Below are 16,216 nucleotides of genomic sequence, written 5' to 3'. Positions count from 1 at the left end.
GGAGGCGCTCAGTCATCCCTTGACCTTGCAGCTTGAGTCCTGGTGATGACTCTGGATGGGCCAGTGTTCCAGGGCTGGGAATCCATGTCCCCCTAGCTCCATAGTGTGGACCTCCTGCCTGCAGGCATGGTGCACCCAGAGCCCACAGCACAGAGAGCCAAACTGAACACCAAGCGTAGCTTTTCCATACCAAGGCAGGAGGAATAGTGGGTATCCCCATTCCCATAGAGATGGGGAAACTGAGGAAGCTGAAGGCCCACATAATTTACCGATGAAGAACTAGGAAGTTCATGATATGGTGACAACTGCAAACTCCCCTGTGCCCAACTGCCTTGTCTCTTCCACTTTGCTTTTCTTATGGGGTGACATTGTATCTGTAGCTCAGAGCTTGAGGACAGGTGCTATCTAGCAGTCTGAGTCTGAAAGAAGAAGTGCTGTGTAGAGGAGGAGAGAAGAGGGGATGCAGGGTCACACTTGGGGCCAAAATAATAGTCTCATAGTGAATGTGCCCAGCCCATTGAAAAGCTCCTTCATTCTGAGAGCCGAGATAGACCTATGATCCAGATACTCAGGGAGAAGCAGGAAGGTCTGATGTCCAGGTTCATCCTTGCCTACACTGGGGATTCCTGCTCAGTCTGGACTACACTCATCTCTAGTTCAAAAATAGGTAGATACTGGGTTTTTGTTTTTTGAAGGATGAGGGAGAAAGGTTGGCTCAGTTCAGTCTCACGGGAATTATGGCTGGCCTGGGAGGAGGCCATCCCCACAGTCTTCAGGATCCAGCTGCCCCAGGTCCTCTGCAGAGTGGGCACTAAGCTCCTGCACACCGTCTTTCACCTTTGGTGGGCTGCAGCTAATCAGACTTTCCTCAGATCACTTTGGAGTTTTTAGAAGCCCCAGCTGAAAGGGGTTCACTTTCTGCTGACTTTTCTCTGAGGTTCGTCTTCGGTGGTCCCAGGCTCCGAAGGGCATCTCTTGTCAGATCCCTTGTGATTTCACTTGGAAGGCTGGAGGGAGTTACCCAGGCTCAGTTTACTTAGTCAAGTCCCTTGAAGCAGGCATAGAACCCAAAAACTGTCTCTTTAATATGCCCATATGAATGCCATGGGTACGGGGAAACCCGAACCTCCCACTCCCATCCTGGGAGCTTCTAGAGACATGTATTTACTTACAGCCCACTCTAGGATGTCTTCCTTGTCTTGGATGACAAGTTGGCAGCCATGAGATCCATTCTCAATAGTTCCCTGAGTGTCTAATATGTGCCAGACCTGATCCAAGGCTGTGGATGCTGAGCAGACGAAATAAGTCCTGCAGCCACAGGATTTGCATTCCTACATAGAAAACCTCTACATTGGGACAAGATAGCACCACCTTGGCCCACATCAGCTACTGACCACTGCTTAGGAGACCGTAAGATTTGGAAGGAGGCAGTTCCCAGGAGGGGGCATACTTGTGAATCACTGGCGGCTGAGGATGATGTTAGCACTGCCCTCCCAGGCCAGATAGGGTACGAGGAGTGACAGTCTCTATGAGTCAGTGATACAGGGTAAAGGCCTGAATGGAGAGGAGGGCAAGCATTGGAGACAGTGTGATCTCTGAGCTGGGTAAAGGTTGGAGCAGCCTGCAGAGTTGCAATGGATGGTAGCCAAGCCTCCAGAGACCTTTTAGAGGTGGCAATTCAGCCAAAACCAGGTCTGATGTTAGAGTGAGCTGGCCCTAACTCCAGTGCCTGTTTGTGTATCTTTCACTTTGCCATCTATACCCACCCTGGGTCCCTGGAACCAGACCTCCTCAAACACATGCAATAGCTGGTTCCCCAGCTGGCTTTTCCCCCTCCCCATGGGGGAGCACCCTCTGCAAGCATCCTCTTCAATTTTCAGGTGTCCTGGTGGGTAAGTGCCCTAAGGCACTAAAAGGAATGCCATGTGGTAGCTGGGGCCTCAGCTCTACCTGCTGGGCCATACAGTCTCCCAGCAGGGGCTTTCCCTAGAAAGATTGGAGTTGGGGACAATGGACCTCGGATAGCCTGCTGTCTCCTTCCCAGGCTGGCCCCACTTTTCAGTTCACAGGGCAGACAGAGCAAGGCCAGCATTTCCTGTTGAGGATGCTGCCATCTGAGAGCATGCTCCGTGCATCTACCTCAGGCCACTGCTCACCCGACCCATCTAGGCTCCATCTTTTGGGAGTTCAGCTTTTTTTGTTGTTGTTGTTTTTGTTTTTGAGACAGGGTGTATATCCCTGGCTGTCCTGGAACTCACTTTGTAGACCAGGCTGGCCTCGAACTCAGAAATCCACCTGCCTCTGCCTCCCAAGTGCTGGGATTGGATTAAAGGCGTGCGCCACCATGCCCGGCTTCGGGAGTTCACCTTGTGGAGAGCAGGTGCCTCTCCCTAGAGCACACACATAATTTATAGGCTTCTAACCCAGACAGACCGATGCAGGGGACCCCCAAATGTGTCAGGACTGGAGTCCTGAGGCTCCCTACATCCCTGGCAATGTAGCCATTCACACTGTTCTAGTACTATGTACTGTGAGCAAGGTACTGTGCTGGGGTTGGGAGACTCAAGCTGGGAGCCACAGTCCCTGTCCCCAGGAGTTCCTAGTCTTGCCACTGACAAGAACTACTCTCCTATGGATCTGCAGTAACAGATACTCACCAAGGCCACTCCCCCCCCCCCCCCAAGGCGCTGCCTGAACACTGGGAACAGGCATCCTGAGCCTGTTCCAGGGCTGACTGACTCAGCAACCTTCAGTGTTCCTCTGCAAACACCCACTGAGCACCAGCCAGGAGCCAGACCCTGGCTTAGAGAAGACTTCTCAGCACAGGGCCTGGGAACTCAGCTGCCACAGCTGAGGAGCCTTTGAGGCTTTGGGGGCTTGGTTCCAGGGAACAGATAGGAAGACACAATGAGATCCAAGGTTTGGGTGACAAACTGTCAGGAAATCAAGGGCTGGGCAGATTATAGGGGTTCACCAGATGCCCTCCTTTGCTGTTTCCCAGTTCCATTTCTGATCTCTGAGAACTCCAGAGGACTCACCTTGATCTAGATGACCTAAGCCGTTTCCAGTCATCAGTCATTCAAATGCCAACAGCTCTTCAAGTTGGTCACTAACATAGGCCCAACCCCCGATTTCTTTACTATCTAGTTGACTCAATGTAACCCACAAAAGCAGGTCTCCCGGGGTAGCACCATCCTTCCAGGTCTAAAACAGGATGCTTAGCAGGTAGGTGTAGTAGGTGACTGCAAGAGAAAGGAACCTCAGGAGAAAGTCTTTGCCCATCAGAAGACAGACTTCAATACACGGCCCCCAACATCCAAGTCCAAGGCTAAGGCCTCAGTGAGCCCAGGGCTGAAGGGCCAGAGTTCCCTCGAGCCCCCCTTTCCCTGCACAGCCCGCAGCCAAGGCTTGGAGAGCCACACACCTCTGAAGATCAGAAGGTTCCCCTCCACTGAAGAGACAGGGCCAACAAAAAAGGAGTTGTAAGTTGGGGCATGGTAGTGCACACCTTTAATCCCAGCAAAACTTGGGAGGCAGAGGCAGACGAATTTCTGAGTTTGAGGCCAGCCTGCTTTACAAAGTGAGTTCCAGGACAGCCAGGGCTACACAGAGAAACCCTGTCTCAAAAAACCAACCCCCCCGCCAAAAAAAACCCCAAACAACAAAAAAAAGGAGTCGTGCCTCTCGAAGTGCCCAGAGCTCAGACTCCTGAGGTCTGCAGTCTTAGAGCAGCCCCTCTGCTGCCCTACAGACAGGCCTAGGCCAGGCCCTCAGGTAAACAGACAGCCCTGACTCAGGTTCTCTAACCGCCGCTTCCAGAAAAAAAGGCAGCCAAGGCAGGTATGGGGATCTCTCCAGCCAGGCCGGCTACCCCTTAGCCTGATGCCTGTGGCTCAGAGGCAACAGCAGGGAAGATCATAGGCTGACTCCTTGATGCCTAAGCTCTGCTAACTTCATGCTGCTCACAGCAGTGTTCTGGCCCAGCCCTGATGTCTTGGTTAGGCCTAAGCGAGGTAATGACAAGCCTCTGGGGAATGAGGATCAATCCTCTCCTCCAAAACCAGGCTCCAAGTGGCTGTCAATGCGGAGAAGACAACTTGTAGCGGCTACTCTGGGGCCCAAGTGGTGGGGGACGGAGGACCGATGCACTGCATGTTATCCGCCACCTGAGACAGCTGGGACGTCTTCTCCCACACAGTACCCCTCTATAGCTCTTGTCTGGAAGCATCACTGGTGTGGATGTCACAGCCTGCATCACTTACTGGTCCAAAGGGGATGCTTTCCCAGTCAGAGACTGCTGAGAAGAGCTCCCCAGCTTCCCTCTATCCCACCATCCTTCCGGGTTAATAGCATTTGTCAAGGGGTGAGCACATCGGACTCACATTCCACACTATTAGTGTCGAGATGAACACTGCCCTGGTCATGTCCCAAGTACTAACAGAGGCAAAACTCCAACCTGTGGAACGACAATCCGGTTCTAAGATTCTTAGAGAAGCAGAAAGGACGTTGCTTCAGCACTGTCTGCCCCCATGCCTGGAAGATGTACCCAGGACTTCAAACACTGACAACCAGCATCTGCCACACTCTGTCCAGCCCCTCTGTAAGCTACAGGTCACTCTGGACCCCTCCTGAAATCCTTTGCCCACCCCCAAGCCTTGTCTCTCCCACCTCTATATCCCTGCCTGTAAGATTAAAAAAAAAGAAAGAAAGAAAGAAAAGAAAAAGGGGCTGGAGAGATGGCTCAGCGGTTAAGAGCACTGACTGCTCTTCCGAAGGTCCTGAGTTCAAACCCCTCACAACCATCTGTAATGAGATCTGATTTCTCTTCTGGAATGTCTGTAACACATAAATCTTAAAAACAAAAAACAAACAAACAAACCAACCTTCCGATAATCTAGTACCTACAGACTCCCATACCACCCTCAAAACCATGCGTTTGGGCATGGGAAGTTAACAAATTTGGCCTCTGGAAGAAGGCAGGATGTGGTACAGGGGGAAGGCCACCTTGCTGTCTGCCCACCCCCTGTAGAGAAAACAGTCTCTGGGGACCGTTCTTGACTTGTACAAGCAAAGCTTTGGAAGGTAAGATGTGACTGCAAGCCAGAAGACTATAGCTGCCTCAGCCTGAGTTAAGGATAGCCTCCATCTGTCCCAAACCCCTCCCCCAAGGCCACTGTACTCGGCACCAGGTACAGCGTCTCCTTCCTCATCAGTACCATCAGCTCCTACCCGGGTCCCCACAAGTATGTCAGGAAGGGCTGCGGAAAAAAGATGTCCCTTTAATAAAACGTTATCAACATATATCGTACACAAACTACAATGTATCATAATTACTTTTTTTTTCCTCTCATAATTCAGAACCAGACTACAAGGTAAGAAAAAACACAGAAACAGCTACAATGTTCCCAAGAATCCGCACAAGGTCTTTTTTCAGGCAGATGGTATCTCACATAATATGATATACATGGGTCAGAAAGGGGAGGTAGGAAAACAAAGACCAGCTACGAGGGTGGGCAGGGCGCAGAGGGTGTACATGTACAATGAACTCAGTGTCTTCCGGGGCAAGACACAAAAGTTGCCACGGGGAGAGGCCAGGGCAGCCAAGTCACCCCTCCTCGGAGGGGACAGGCTCCATCATCAGGTTCATCGGTTTTTGAAAATAAAAACAGGACCAGAAACAGTGTCTGTTTGGTTGCTGGTGCTCCCCCCCACCCCCACAGCAATGCCGAAGTCTGTCCATCCAGTCCCAAGCAAATACAGAGCAATTCCAACCAAAACCCATCTCTGAGAAAGGACAAACAGGAGAAAAAAAAAGAAAACCACAACTCCAGCCTGCCCTGCCAGTGCGCACTATGTGAGGAGCTCGGGACCAGAACATGGAGGTCAGGTCTATGGCCCAGATTGTAGTCATCCTGTTGGTGGGGCCTCTCCTCCTCGGCCTGGACCACTACCCAACCAGCAGGACTCTTGCCAGGAAACGGTGGGGACCGAGAGACCAGAGGCCCCAGTGGCTTGGCACGAGAGGTCTGGAGAAGAGGCAGCCATCCTGGAACAGTGTGTACGCTGGATCACAGCGATGGTCTCTGTTGGGTGACAGCAGGCTCTGGGTCCTCTGGCCCAGTGTGTTGTGATGGCCAGTCAAGCCAGAGCAAAGCTGACACCTGCATCTCCTTGCCCAGCTTTGCAAACCCCAAAGCCCATGTGGAAAGGGTTGATTTCTGTTCCTTTTCCCCAAACAGCTTTTGAAAGAAACCACCAATTGTAAACTGTCCAGTTTATTATTATTATTTTAGATGGCTACAACGTCAGTGTGACACTGCACACCTAGACTAGCTTTTCTGGTGGTAGGACTTGGGGACAGACAGCAGGGCTTGTGGGTTTTTCTTCCTTTTTTTTTTTTTTTTTTTGGCCTTTTTTCTTTTTCCTTTTTTTTCTTTTTCCTTTTTTTAAAGAAGAAAGCAAAGAGGTTGATTGGGGTGGGGCATAGGGCTTGCTAGAAGCTTCCATTAAAAAAAATTCCCCCAAAGAACACCCCCCCAGAAAAAAAAACAAAAACAAATTTAAAATCCCAGCAACGGTAAAATCCCAAACAAACAAACAAAAAAACCAACAAAAAGTGTCATGTACAGAAAGGTCCTTTTGGGCGGGTAGAAGATGAGATTTTTCTGGCCGTTGACTTGAAATATATTTTTGAGTTCTGTCCTTCATGGTTTACGGAATAAAAGTTTGGCCTTTTTATTGCATGAAACTAAAATTGGGGAAGGTGGGGGAGTGAATGGGAGGATGGAGGGAGCAGGAGATGCCTTCCCCCAGCTCCTGGTATGGACACCTCACTTCTTGCATAATTCTTGGCATCTTCTGCCTGCAATGCCGGCTCCCAGCGTCTTGGAGGGGGTCACACGCTCATCGTCATGCTCGGAGAATACTGCAGGGAAAGCACAGATGAGGATCGGGGAGGAGGCCATGGACTTGCCAATGGGCCAAAAGCCTGCTGAAGGCTTACTGCACAGTGCTGACCCAAGCCAACCTTGTGGCACAATAGGTAGGGACAGGGGAAGGAGGGAGTTTTTATCCTTTGGAGTCAGCTCTTTGGGGGAAGCAAGACAGTAGGGTACTGGACTTAGTGAGTCAGGGTTCCTGAAGGTATTGTAGGCTGGGGACAGTCTGGGACCTTGAAAGATGCTTTCATTAATGAGAACGGACAGAGAAGGCCACATGCCCCAACACAATCCAGGACTCCCACTCTACACAGTGCCCCTGGAAGGACCAGGGAGCAGAAAACAATGAATGGCTGGGGTTCTGCAGGTGAAAGACAGCTGGCTGACACAGCCACGGAGCCCTCAGGCCTAAGGGAACCACTGGGACCCAAGGACTAGAGGGGTCAGGGCGGCAGGGGCTTACATTGTCGTTCTGGAAGGAGTGGAGGAAGTTCCCCCCTAGCTCGCCATCATCTCGAGGGGTGCCTGGAGGATTGCTAATGCCACTTATGTTGTTAGGAGAATTCTGTGGAAGACATGAGCAGGTGAGTCCATATTGCCCAAACCTGACCAAACACACAGGATGACACTGAGGGAGGGGACATCAAGTGCCACTCACTTTTGGAAGTCCATCTATGTCACCTGATCCTAAGAAGGAAGAAGAAAGCGAGTCAGCATGGTGGATCTGGGGGCTGTGGGGGGTATGTAGGTACATGTTTTCATGTATGTGTGTGTACACTGGCGGAGGTGCTCTTCCTTTGAATAGGCTCTTTCACTGAACCTGGATTCAATTTACTGATTCTACCTACTACAGATTTTCTGTTTCTGCCTCCACAGTGCTAGTACTCTAAGTGTGTGCCACTGAGTTTGTGTGTAAGTGTGTGTCACTGGGTTTGGCTTCTCCATGGGTGCCAGGTCCTCATGCTTGACAAATAAACACATCACCGCCTAAGCCATTTTCTCAGCCCCATCTGTAGTTTGGAACCAGGATCTTGCCCAGCTGAGCCAGGAAAGCCATGCTCACCTCTGTATCCTGAGTGCTCAGACTGAAGACATGCCCAATGTGCCCTGCCTGTTTCGGTCTTTCTAAACTGGGGATCTTATCAGGTCCCGTGCATGCTCTAGTAAGTGCCTGAATACTGGACTACACCTTCAGTTCATTTTCTCTTTATTTTGAAACAAGGCATTACTGTATATTATCCAGGCAGGCCTGAAACTTGTGACCTTCCTGCTTCAGGTTCCTGAATGACTTTAGGACGTGTGTACAAACGATCCAGTTGCTGATTCACTCTTCCATGGGAGCCCTTTCCTCTCTGGTCTGCACTTGAGTTCACATTATTTACTTGGAGAGGTCACCCCCACCTCCAACCCCCACAGCCTGCTTAGGCAGCAGCTTTTGCTCAGGACTTTCTAGGTGCCCAGTCAAGGCCAACAGTGTCCCAGGCCCAGTGACCAAGGAGCTAAAGCAGAGGCCGCTGCCTGGGGGCTGGAGTGTGTGTAGGAGCTGGCTTACCTAGGGATCCATTCATGTGGTGGGGCTCCATGCCGCCCATGCCTCCCATTGGGCCGTCTGAGCCAGGACCCATTGGAAACTGTGGGGTAAGCAGGGCTCGGTTAGTGGACCCAGGCCCTTCGCACCCCTTTTCTGCTTCCCAAGTGCCTTCAAAGGCTCAGGCCTCAGGTCCCAGCAGCTTAGCAGAGCACCCAGGATGCTCCAGGCTGATGGGTCTCCCTTTGCAGACTTAAGCACTGGGTGCTGGTTGGGCCTGGGGCTGACTGCTGAGTGGAGGAACCCGAGTCAGAAGAACAAACTCAGAGGGAAAGGAAGCAGACCAAAGCCACTAGGCTCTGTAACAGCCAGCTCGCTGCCATTTTCCTGGCCTCCTTACAGGACTTGATCCACTCTGGTGAGGTGCCTGGTTCACTAACCATCGTTGCACAGAAAAGTATCTTGACTACAACACAGGTTAGACCAATTGATTCACTTGCCACTGCATGGGGAGTGCTTTGCATAGTCTCCTGGTGGAGCAGAGAGTGGAACAAGAGCTTGTTATGTGGCTATACCTCAGACATGTTGAGTTTCAGGGGGTATTGGTGAAGAGTACATGTCACTTCATTCTGTCTGCAACTGCCAAGTCCACATGGGGAAGCAAGCACACAAGGCCACATGTGAGGGTCCTGAGGTGAGGCTGAGCCTATGCTGGAGCCAGTGCCCGAGATGCAGTCTGGATGGGGGTGGGAGGGGCTAGACACAGTTTGACAGGGGAGGACTGCTGGACACTTGGCCTGAACTGGGTGCTGAGGATAGAACTGGGTCACACCTGTGTCACAGCCACCAACAGAAGAGAGGTCAGAGAGGTTGAGATACAAACACAAGTCACAGGACAAGGCATGGCTGCAGCTTCAACAGATAGGCAGGGAAATCAGAAGAGGCTGCATGCAGTACCTCAGCAGAATGAGCACAGAGCCACACCACAACTGCTGAGTGAGCGCTAGTGCACAGGACCACAGGCAGCACACAGAACGGAGGAGTTGGCAAGACCTCCTGAACTGTGAGGTTCAACATCTCTGTCACCTTTCCCAGGCACAAATTTCATTAGCCCAAATGGGGAATGGTCATCTTATTATGCTCCTAAGACACAGCTGTCCCAGACCCTCCCAAAAAGTGTTTACAGCTGCTAACATAATACACACATCACACATGCATACAAATGCACATCAGTATTCTAACATAGATATGACCAACATATAAAAATCAGGGTTTTGGTCATTTTTCTGATACAGGGCCTATGTAACCCTGGCTACCCCGAAACTCAGAGATCTGCTTGCCTGTTTCTCAAGCTCTGGATTAAGACACACACCAACACATTTGTCTCCAAATCAGGCAATTCTGAAATTACATATTCTGTATGTCCACATAATGGTTTAGTAACTTAAAACATCCATACATCATACAACTGTTCCATTACATTTATGGTTGGCATCCACCACGTCCACTTCTACCACCCCCAACCGTCAGCTCAGCAGTAACCAGGCTGCTCCTGTCTGTCCATAAGCTTATTCTGGACACTGTATCCCTGGTCTCCACAGGCTAGTGTTAACCTCTCACTCTCAGCACATTCTAAGGCTGCCCTGTGTCCGGGTCAGAGCTCTGCCACACACATCTACTCCGACTCTCTGCAGCCAGGGATTACACTTCTGGAAGGTATGTCCATGTGCAACTGCTGGGTCACTCAGTCCCCTGTCCTTCTCAGTAGAGCCAGGATGCTCTCCTTAGCAGCTGCACCACTCTGTGCCTGCCAACAGTGGATGCGGGCTTCCTTTCTCTACTGCAGTCCCATGGCTGTGAGCAATGTCACCCTCCTTCTGTGATGAGCTACCTTGCTCCTGTGCTCGTGTGCGTGTGTGTTTTGAGACAGGGCTTCTCTGTGTAGTCCTGGCTGGCCTGGAACTCACTCTGTAGACCAGGCTGGCCTATAACTTAAGAGATCTGCCTGCTTCTGCTTGCCAAGTGCTGGGATCAAAGGTGTGCGCCACCATGGCCTGGCCCTTGCTGTTTTACATTGCATTTATTACAGCTTCCTGTTTATGGCCTATGTGCACATTGCAGGAGGAGCATCTATTTACACATCTGCCCCATGTTTTAATTGAGTTGCTCTTTCACTATGGAGTTGGTAAGAGTTCTCTACATATTTTAAGTTCAATTATCACATATATTTCCTTCATTATGTAGATTTTCTGCTTAGCCTTCTCACTGGTTTTCGAGGTGACTCTGCGCTGCTTGCCTCGATTGGCCCTGAACTTCTAATTTCAAGTGAGCTTCCGGCTTCAGCCTCCAGAGCAGCTACATCTACAGGCATGCATCAACATTTAATTTAATGTTTTATTTAATTTTTACTTTTCAGTCTGTGTGTGGGTGCGTGCACATGTCTGTGTGCATATGTGCATGTGGGGGTGGGCACACACCTGCATAGGGAAGGTAGTGGTCAGGGCTGTCTCCCCCATGGCTCTTCACCTCAGTTTCTGAAACAGGCTCTCACTGAGCCTGGAGCTTGTCTACTCGGCCACACTGGCTGGGCTGAGAGCTCTGGGTGCTCCTGCTTCCACCTGCCCAGTTCAGACAGCACGGGCACATGCACGAGCCCTGCTTTTAGACAAACAAACAAAATAAAGCCATGCGTCCTTGGAAATGGAACGTGGAACTGCATGTGTGCACAGCAGGCCCACCTCATCTACTTGCTGTGGGTGCCATTTGCCCCAGCTTTGCTACCTTAATCTATTGGTTAGCTTTCTAATACAGAAACACTATTCCTTAAACTGAGAAGGCTAGTTAACAATAGCAGGTGATTAAAAGAAATAAGGAAGCTGTACTTGCTGGTTTTGTGTTGTGTGTGTCATCTTGACACAGGCTGGAGTTATCACAGAGAAAGGAAATGCCTCCATGAGATCCAGCTGTGGGGCATTTTCTCCATTAGTGAGCAAGTGGGGGAGGGCCCCTTGTGGGTGGGACCATCTCTGGGCTGGTACTCTTGGGTTCTTAAGAAAGCAGGCTGAGCAAGCCAGGAGAAGCAAGCCAGTAAAGAACTTCCCTCCATGGCCTCTGCATCAGCTCCTGTTTCCTGACCTGCTTGAGTTCTAGTCCGGACCTTCTTTGGTGATGAACAGCAATTTGGAAATGTAATCTGAATAAACCCTTTCCTCCAACTTGCTTCTTGGTCATGATGTTTGTGCAGGAATAGAAACCCTGACTAAGACAAAAGCTTTGTATATTTTCAAAAATGCTCCTGTCCTGACATGTCTAACTTCCTTCTGCCTCTGCCGCCTTCCCCAACCTCTGAAATGTCTCAAAGCTCTGAAACAGTCATTTGTACTGACACACACTGACACACACACAGACACACACATATGGGAGGGGAGGGGAGGGGGAAACACATTCTGCTCAATTAAACCTTTTCTCACAAAGAAATGATATTCAACTACAGAGGACACTTGCACCTGTGAGATCCTAGCTGAAGTTTAAGTGAGTTAGTTTTAAGAAAGAAAATTTTTGAGAAAGACTTATTTATGACCTGGCATCTTCTGAGTTCTCCGTCGCCTCATTTCTAAAGCGGAGTCATTCTCTCTCTGGTATAAGGTTTAGCACAAGCGGCTGAGCCGCATGCTCCTTCCTTTTGATTCTAACTCCTTTTCCTGCGATTTCCTCAACAGATTTCCAGATTAGATATGGATGTCCTCTTGTCTCACACTTTCGATTTTCTTGTGTTTTGAGACATGGTATTCACTATATAGCCTTGGCTACTATGTAGCCTAGGCTGGCCCAGAACATATGGGAATCCTCTTGCTCTTCTGCCACCTAAGTGTGAACCACACCAGCTCATCTAAAAAACTGTAAGTTGTGGGGGTTTTGTTTGGTTGGTTTTGGACAGTTTTTCTGTGTAGCTTGGGCTTTCTTGAAACTCATTTTGTAGAAATACTGAGTAGTAGGACTAAAGGCATATGCTGCCACCCTCCTGACCAAGCTACTGAGATTTTAGAGACAACAGTTGCCACCTTTCCTGAGGTTGCCAGCAGTGACTGTCATCTTTATTGCATGCATTGGTGGTGTTGCTGCATGAGCGAGGGTGCCAGCTCCTCTGGAACTGGAGTTACAGACAGTTGTGAGCTTCCGTGAGGATAATGGGAACTCAACCGGAGTCCTCTGGAAGAGCAGCAGAGCAGTGCTCTTAACTACTGAGCGATCTCTTCACCCCTGAATGACCGTCACCTTACAGGTATATATCTGAGGTTCTGTTTCTATGAAGTAAAATTTATATGAAGTTCTTCTGCAAACTGACGTTACCTAAACTTGCTCCGTGATGGCTGTTGTCACAGACACCCTTGGTAGAAGTCGTGGCACAGGGTGTGAGGCTCTCCTTTGCCTGGTGAGAGCTCTCAGATCAAGTTGCCAAGCACGAGATTAAAACTGTCGTACATGCAGATCAATGAGCAAATTGGAACTTGGCTTTGAGAACAGTTCTGCTTTCTACAAGTTCATTAAAAGCCTTTAGGAAATCAAGATAACATAGAATTCCAGTTCTTAAATCAAAATCCCACCAGAAGTTGTTTTTGCTCTGTTTTGTTGGGTGGAGCCAGGGTCTCCTGCATGTGAGGTATGTGCTCTGCCCTACGCTGCACCTTCAGTGCACTTCAGCCTTATTTTACAGTGATGTGAGCCGTCACTGGTATACCACAAAGGCACAGCTGTGCCCAAAGGCTGGGACATCTGTTATCAAAGCCCCTTCCCTCTGGTCCACACATAGGACTTATACTGTAACGACTGGATCTGGAACTTTAGATCCAGAGCAATCAGGGACTGGGGTTGATGGCAGTGCTCATTCTAGCCTGCACTTACACTGGCTTGAGGGGGTCACTGTTCTTGAATGGACACCAGTGTCACTTTGAAGAACAAAAAGAGCCTTTGGTTTAAAGGACGTGCCAGTCCCCACACAGTGGAGAGAGAGAGTGAGCTTCCCTACCCCTCTCTGCTCACTGGAGCACCTGTCTAGAGATGGTGTAATATTCTCGACTGTCCTCCCCCTGCGTGTCATTTAGCTTACTCTGGTGCTGTCTGGGTCACATGGCATTGTCATGGTTTGTAGTTTCATGACCTCAACTCTGAAACACAAGGTCACGGTATCCATAAGTTAAATGTACACTCAGTAGCATCTTGATGCAAACTTGAGTGTAAACTGTGGCAGCAGGCAGACGTCCTGAGGCTACAGCCCTTAGGGTGACACAGCCTGAGTGATGCCTAACAGCATCCACGGCCGTGAAAATACAACAGTGATTGTAAGTGGCAAATGACCTAAACCACTAAACCACGTCCATCTGGTGTCAGTGCCTCCACTGGCCCAGGGGGCCTCTGGATGGGTTTAGTATTCGCAACCTTCTATCCCCACTGCTACAAAACAGGACTTCTGTCCTGAGGTATCTCAGAATACAGAGTATCTGAATGAAAGAGACCCCTAGAGAGGTGAAACACAGCAAGTGGCTGGAGGGGAGGGTGGGAGGGCGGGTACCACAGAGAGCTCCCCATACTCATGCAACACAGGGCCCTGGCAAAGGAGGCAGGCCATAGAACATGACCTTCGCAGGCTGCTGGGAGACGAGACGTATGTGGCAGGGACACAGTGCTAGAGGTGCCACACAGGAAGAGTGTGTGTGCTTGTGTGCTGTGTGCACAAGGTCTGCACTCATTCCTCATCACCACATGTCTGCCGTCATCAGCATGGCAGTCCTCATGTAGGGTGTGATACCTGGCGTGACTTTTGTCTTCACCCAGAAACTGGGCTCACAAAGCCAGGGGCCATCTCGCAGACTCTATAGGGAAGTTTGGCAGGGCACTCCAGAGGGGAAGACTATAAGGAGTCGAGGTAAAGGAGCTGCCATATTGGTATCCACATGGGTCAAGTAGGTGCCCAAAGGAACCTCAGGTTTCCCCCTTAGCACTAATGCCTGGGAAACAGGAAGGATCGGTGAGAGGGACTACCCAAGGTGGCACGGCCAGTTAGAAGAATGGGGAGAAGCCCCCTGAAGCCTGGTGCTTTCCCTTGTCTCACACCTGACCAGAGGGGGAGCCCCGCCCCCCCACCTCCCACCATTGATAAGATGGGGACTGACTTGCCCAAGAGTTAATCGCGCTTCTGATGGTTTATTTTATTCATCTTTGGTAACAAATGGCTAAAATCAATTACGCGTGCTTTCCCCTCAGCTGATGAAGTTAATTATGATTTGTTATGGTATCTGGTATGTAAATGAGCAGAAAGCAGACTCACGTTAGACCGGCTGCCTCCAGGCGGCACAGGATTAATCATTGTGTAGATGTTGTCACTGGAATTTGTTGAATCTGTAGAAATAGTGGGAACCACAGAGTTCAGGTGATTAATTCATTTCTTAATTAAAACAAACTCTCGGCACTTGAACTCATTCTTTTGTATTTTATCACCTAAAATTTCTTCTAAGTATCACCATCTTCTGGCTAATTTGTATTTAATGAAGATTCACAAAGTTTTTAATCACAGAAAATTCAACTGAGAAAACCATTCGACCACAAACCTGAGAATGTCAGGGTATCTGGGCAGGCACAGCACAGGGACACAAATCCGTCCCCTAAGCTTAGCAAGGACACAAGGACATAACCTGTGTTTTCTCTCAGACCCACCCAGGGAAGGAAAATGCAGCAAGTTATCCAGAACCACTCTGCTAGGCTGAGGGGCTGGGGCCGCATTAACATAAGGAGTGGGTTAGCATGACCCATTCTGAATGTAGGTCATGCTGCTCATCAATGCTGCAGAGCGGGAATGGGAGCAGGAGCGGGAGCCGGTTGTGACCGCAGCCAGCTCCCCCTCCCCGCCCTGCAGCTGAGCAGATTCCCTTTATGGGGAGTTGGAAGAGGGGGCTCCAGCCACTCCCCACCTAGCCAAGGAAAGTCTCCTTAGGAAACCAGCTAATGCTGCTCTATCAGGAGCAGAAATTCTCCCTCTATTTTGGGCTGGGTAGGGGATGTACGCTGCACTTCTTCCAGCTGGCTGCAATGCTATTCTTAGCCAGGAGACAGATAATTGTGACTCTATGTATGTGTGCATATGTGCACCTGCCCTCCTGTACATGCATGCCTTCTCCAGATAAAGAAACAGGGAAACACAATCTTACTCAGAGGACCAGAAGCCTAGAACCCAGAACCTCAGGGGGAGTGTGTATGTGCTTTTAGAGTCCTGGTCCCCAGCTGTCAGGGACCCTGAGACCCTTTTTAAGTCACCTAGGACAATGAGACCTTGTTGTTTCAGACCTTGGCTCAATTTCATTCTTTGAAAGCAGTGTATAGGAATGTAGGGGTCATGCGGCTGAAGCCACACAGTGGGTTGTTGGTAGTGAAGGCTCGTGGCCCTTACATCTCCAGGCATCAGTGCCTGAAAGGCCAGGGTCTGCAACAGAGCCCTCAGACACACAGCACCCCACTCCCACCAGACATTTATTTCCCCCCTCAAGCCCTCTTACCCGCAGGACTAGGCATGATGGGGGTTCCTGGAGGGCCGCCACCACCAGGGGGTCCCTGAGATGAGATAAAAGGTGTCAGTAACCCGTGGTGTTAAGAAGCTTGGGGAGAGCCGGGCGTGGTGGCGCACGCCTTTAATCCCAGCACTCGGGAGGCAGAGGCAGGCGGATTTCTGAGTTCGAGGCCAGCCTGGTCTACAAAGTGA

The 16,216-nt window shown here is 50.1% G+C and overlaps 1 protein-coding gene across 4 annotated transcripts in view; it reads right to left on the bottom strand.

Annotated features, from left to right (window-relative positions):
* Window positions 1–5,259: 5,259 nt before the first annotated feature.
* Ssbp3 (single stranded DNA binding protein 3) overlaps window positions 5,260–16,216 on the bottom strand; it is a 137,713-nt gene continuing 126,756 nt past the window's right edge. For all 4 annotated transcript variants that reach the window (XM_021159673.1, XM_021159674.1, XM_029476594.1 and 1 more), the window contains 6 exons: window positions 16,014–16,068; window positions 14,792–14,862; window positions 8,491–8,569; window positions 7,597–7,625; window positions 7,402–7,503; window positions 5,260–6,925 (listed from right to left, as the gene is read on the bottom strand). In XM_021159673.1, the coding sequence (XP_021015332.1) occupies window positions 6,896–6,925; window positions 7,402–7,503; window positions 7,597–7,625; window positions 8,491–8,569; window positions 14,792–14,862; window positions 16,014–16,068 (366 nt within the window). In that variant the 3' untranslated portion in view covers window positions 5,260–6,895. The remainder of the gene's footprint in view (window positions 6,926–7,401; window positions 7,504–7,596; window positions 7,626–8,490; window positions 8,570–14,791; window positions 14,863–16,013; window positions 16,069–16,216) is intronic.

The sequence above is a fragment of the Mus caroli genome, chromosome 4 (assembly GCF_900094665.2).
Source record: "Mus caroli chromosome 4, CAROLI_EIJ_v1.1, whole genome shotgun sequence".
In the NCBI taxonomy this organism is placed as follows: Eukaryota; Metazoa; Chordata; class Mammalia; order Rodentia; family Muridae; genus Mus; species Mus caroli.
The sequence above is the reverse complement of the archived record's forward strand: the minus strand, read 5'-3'. Positions and strand labels throughout refer to the sequence as shown.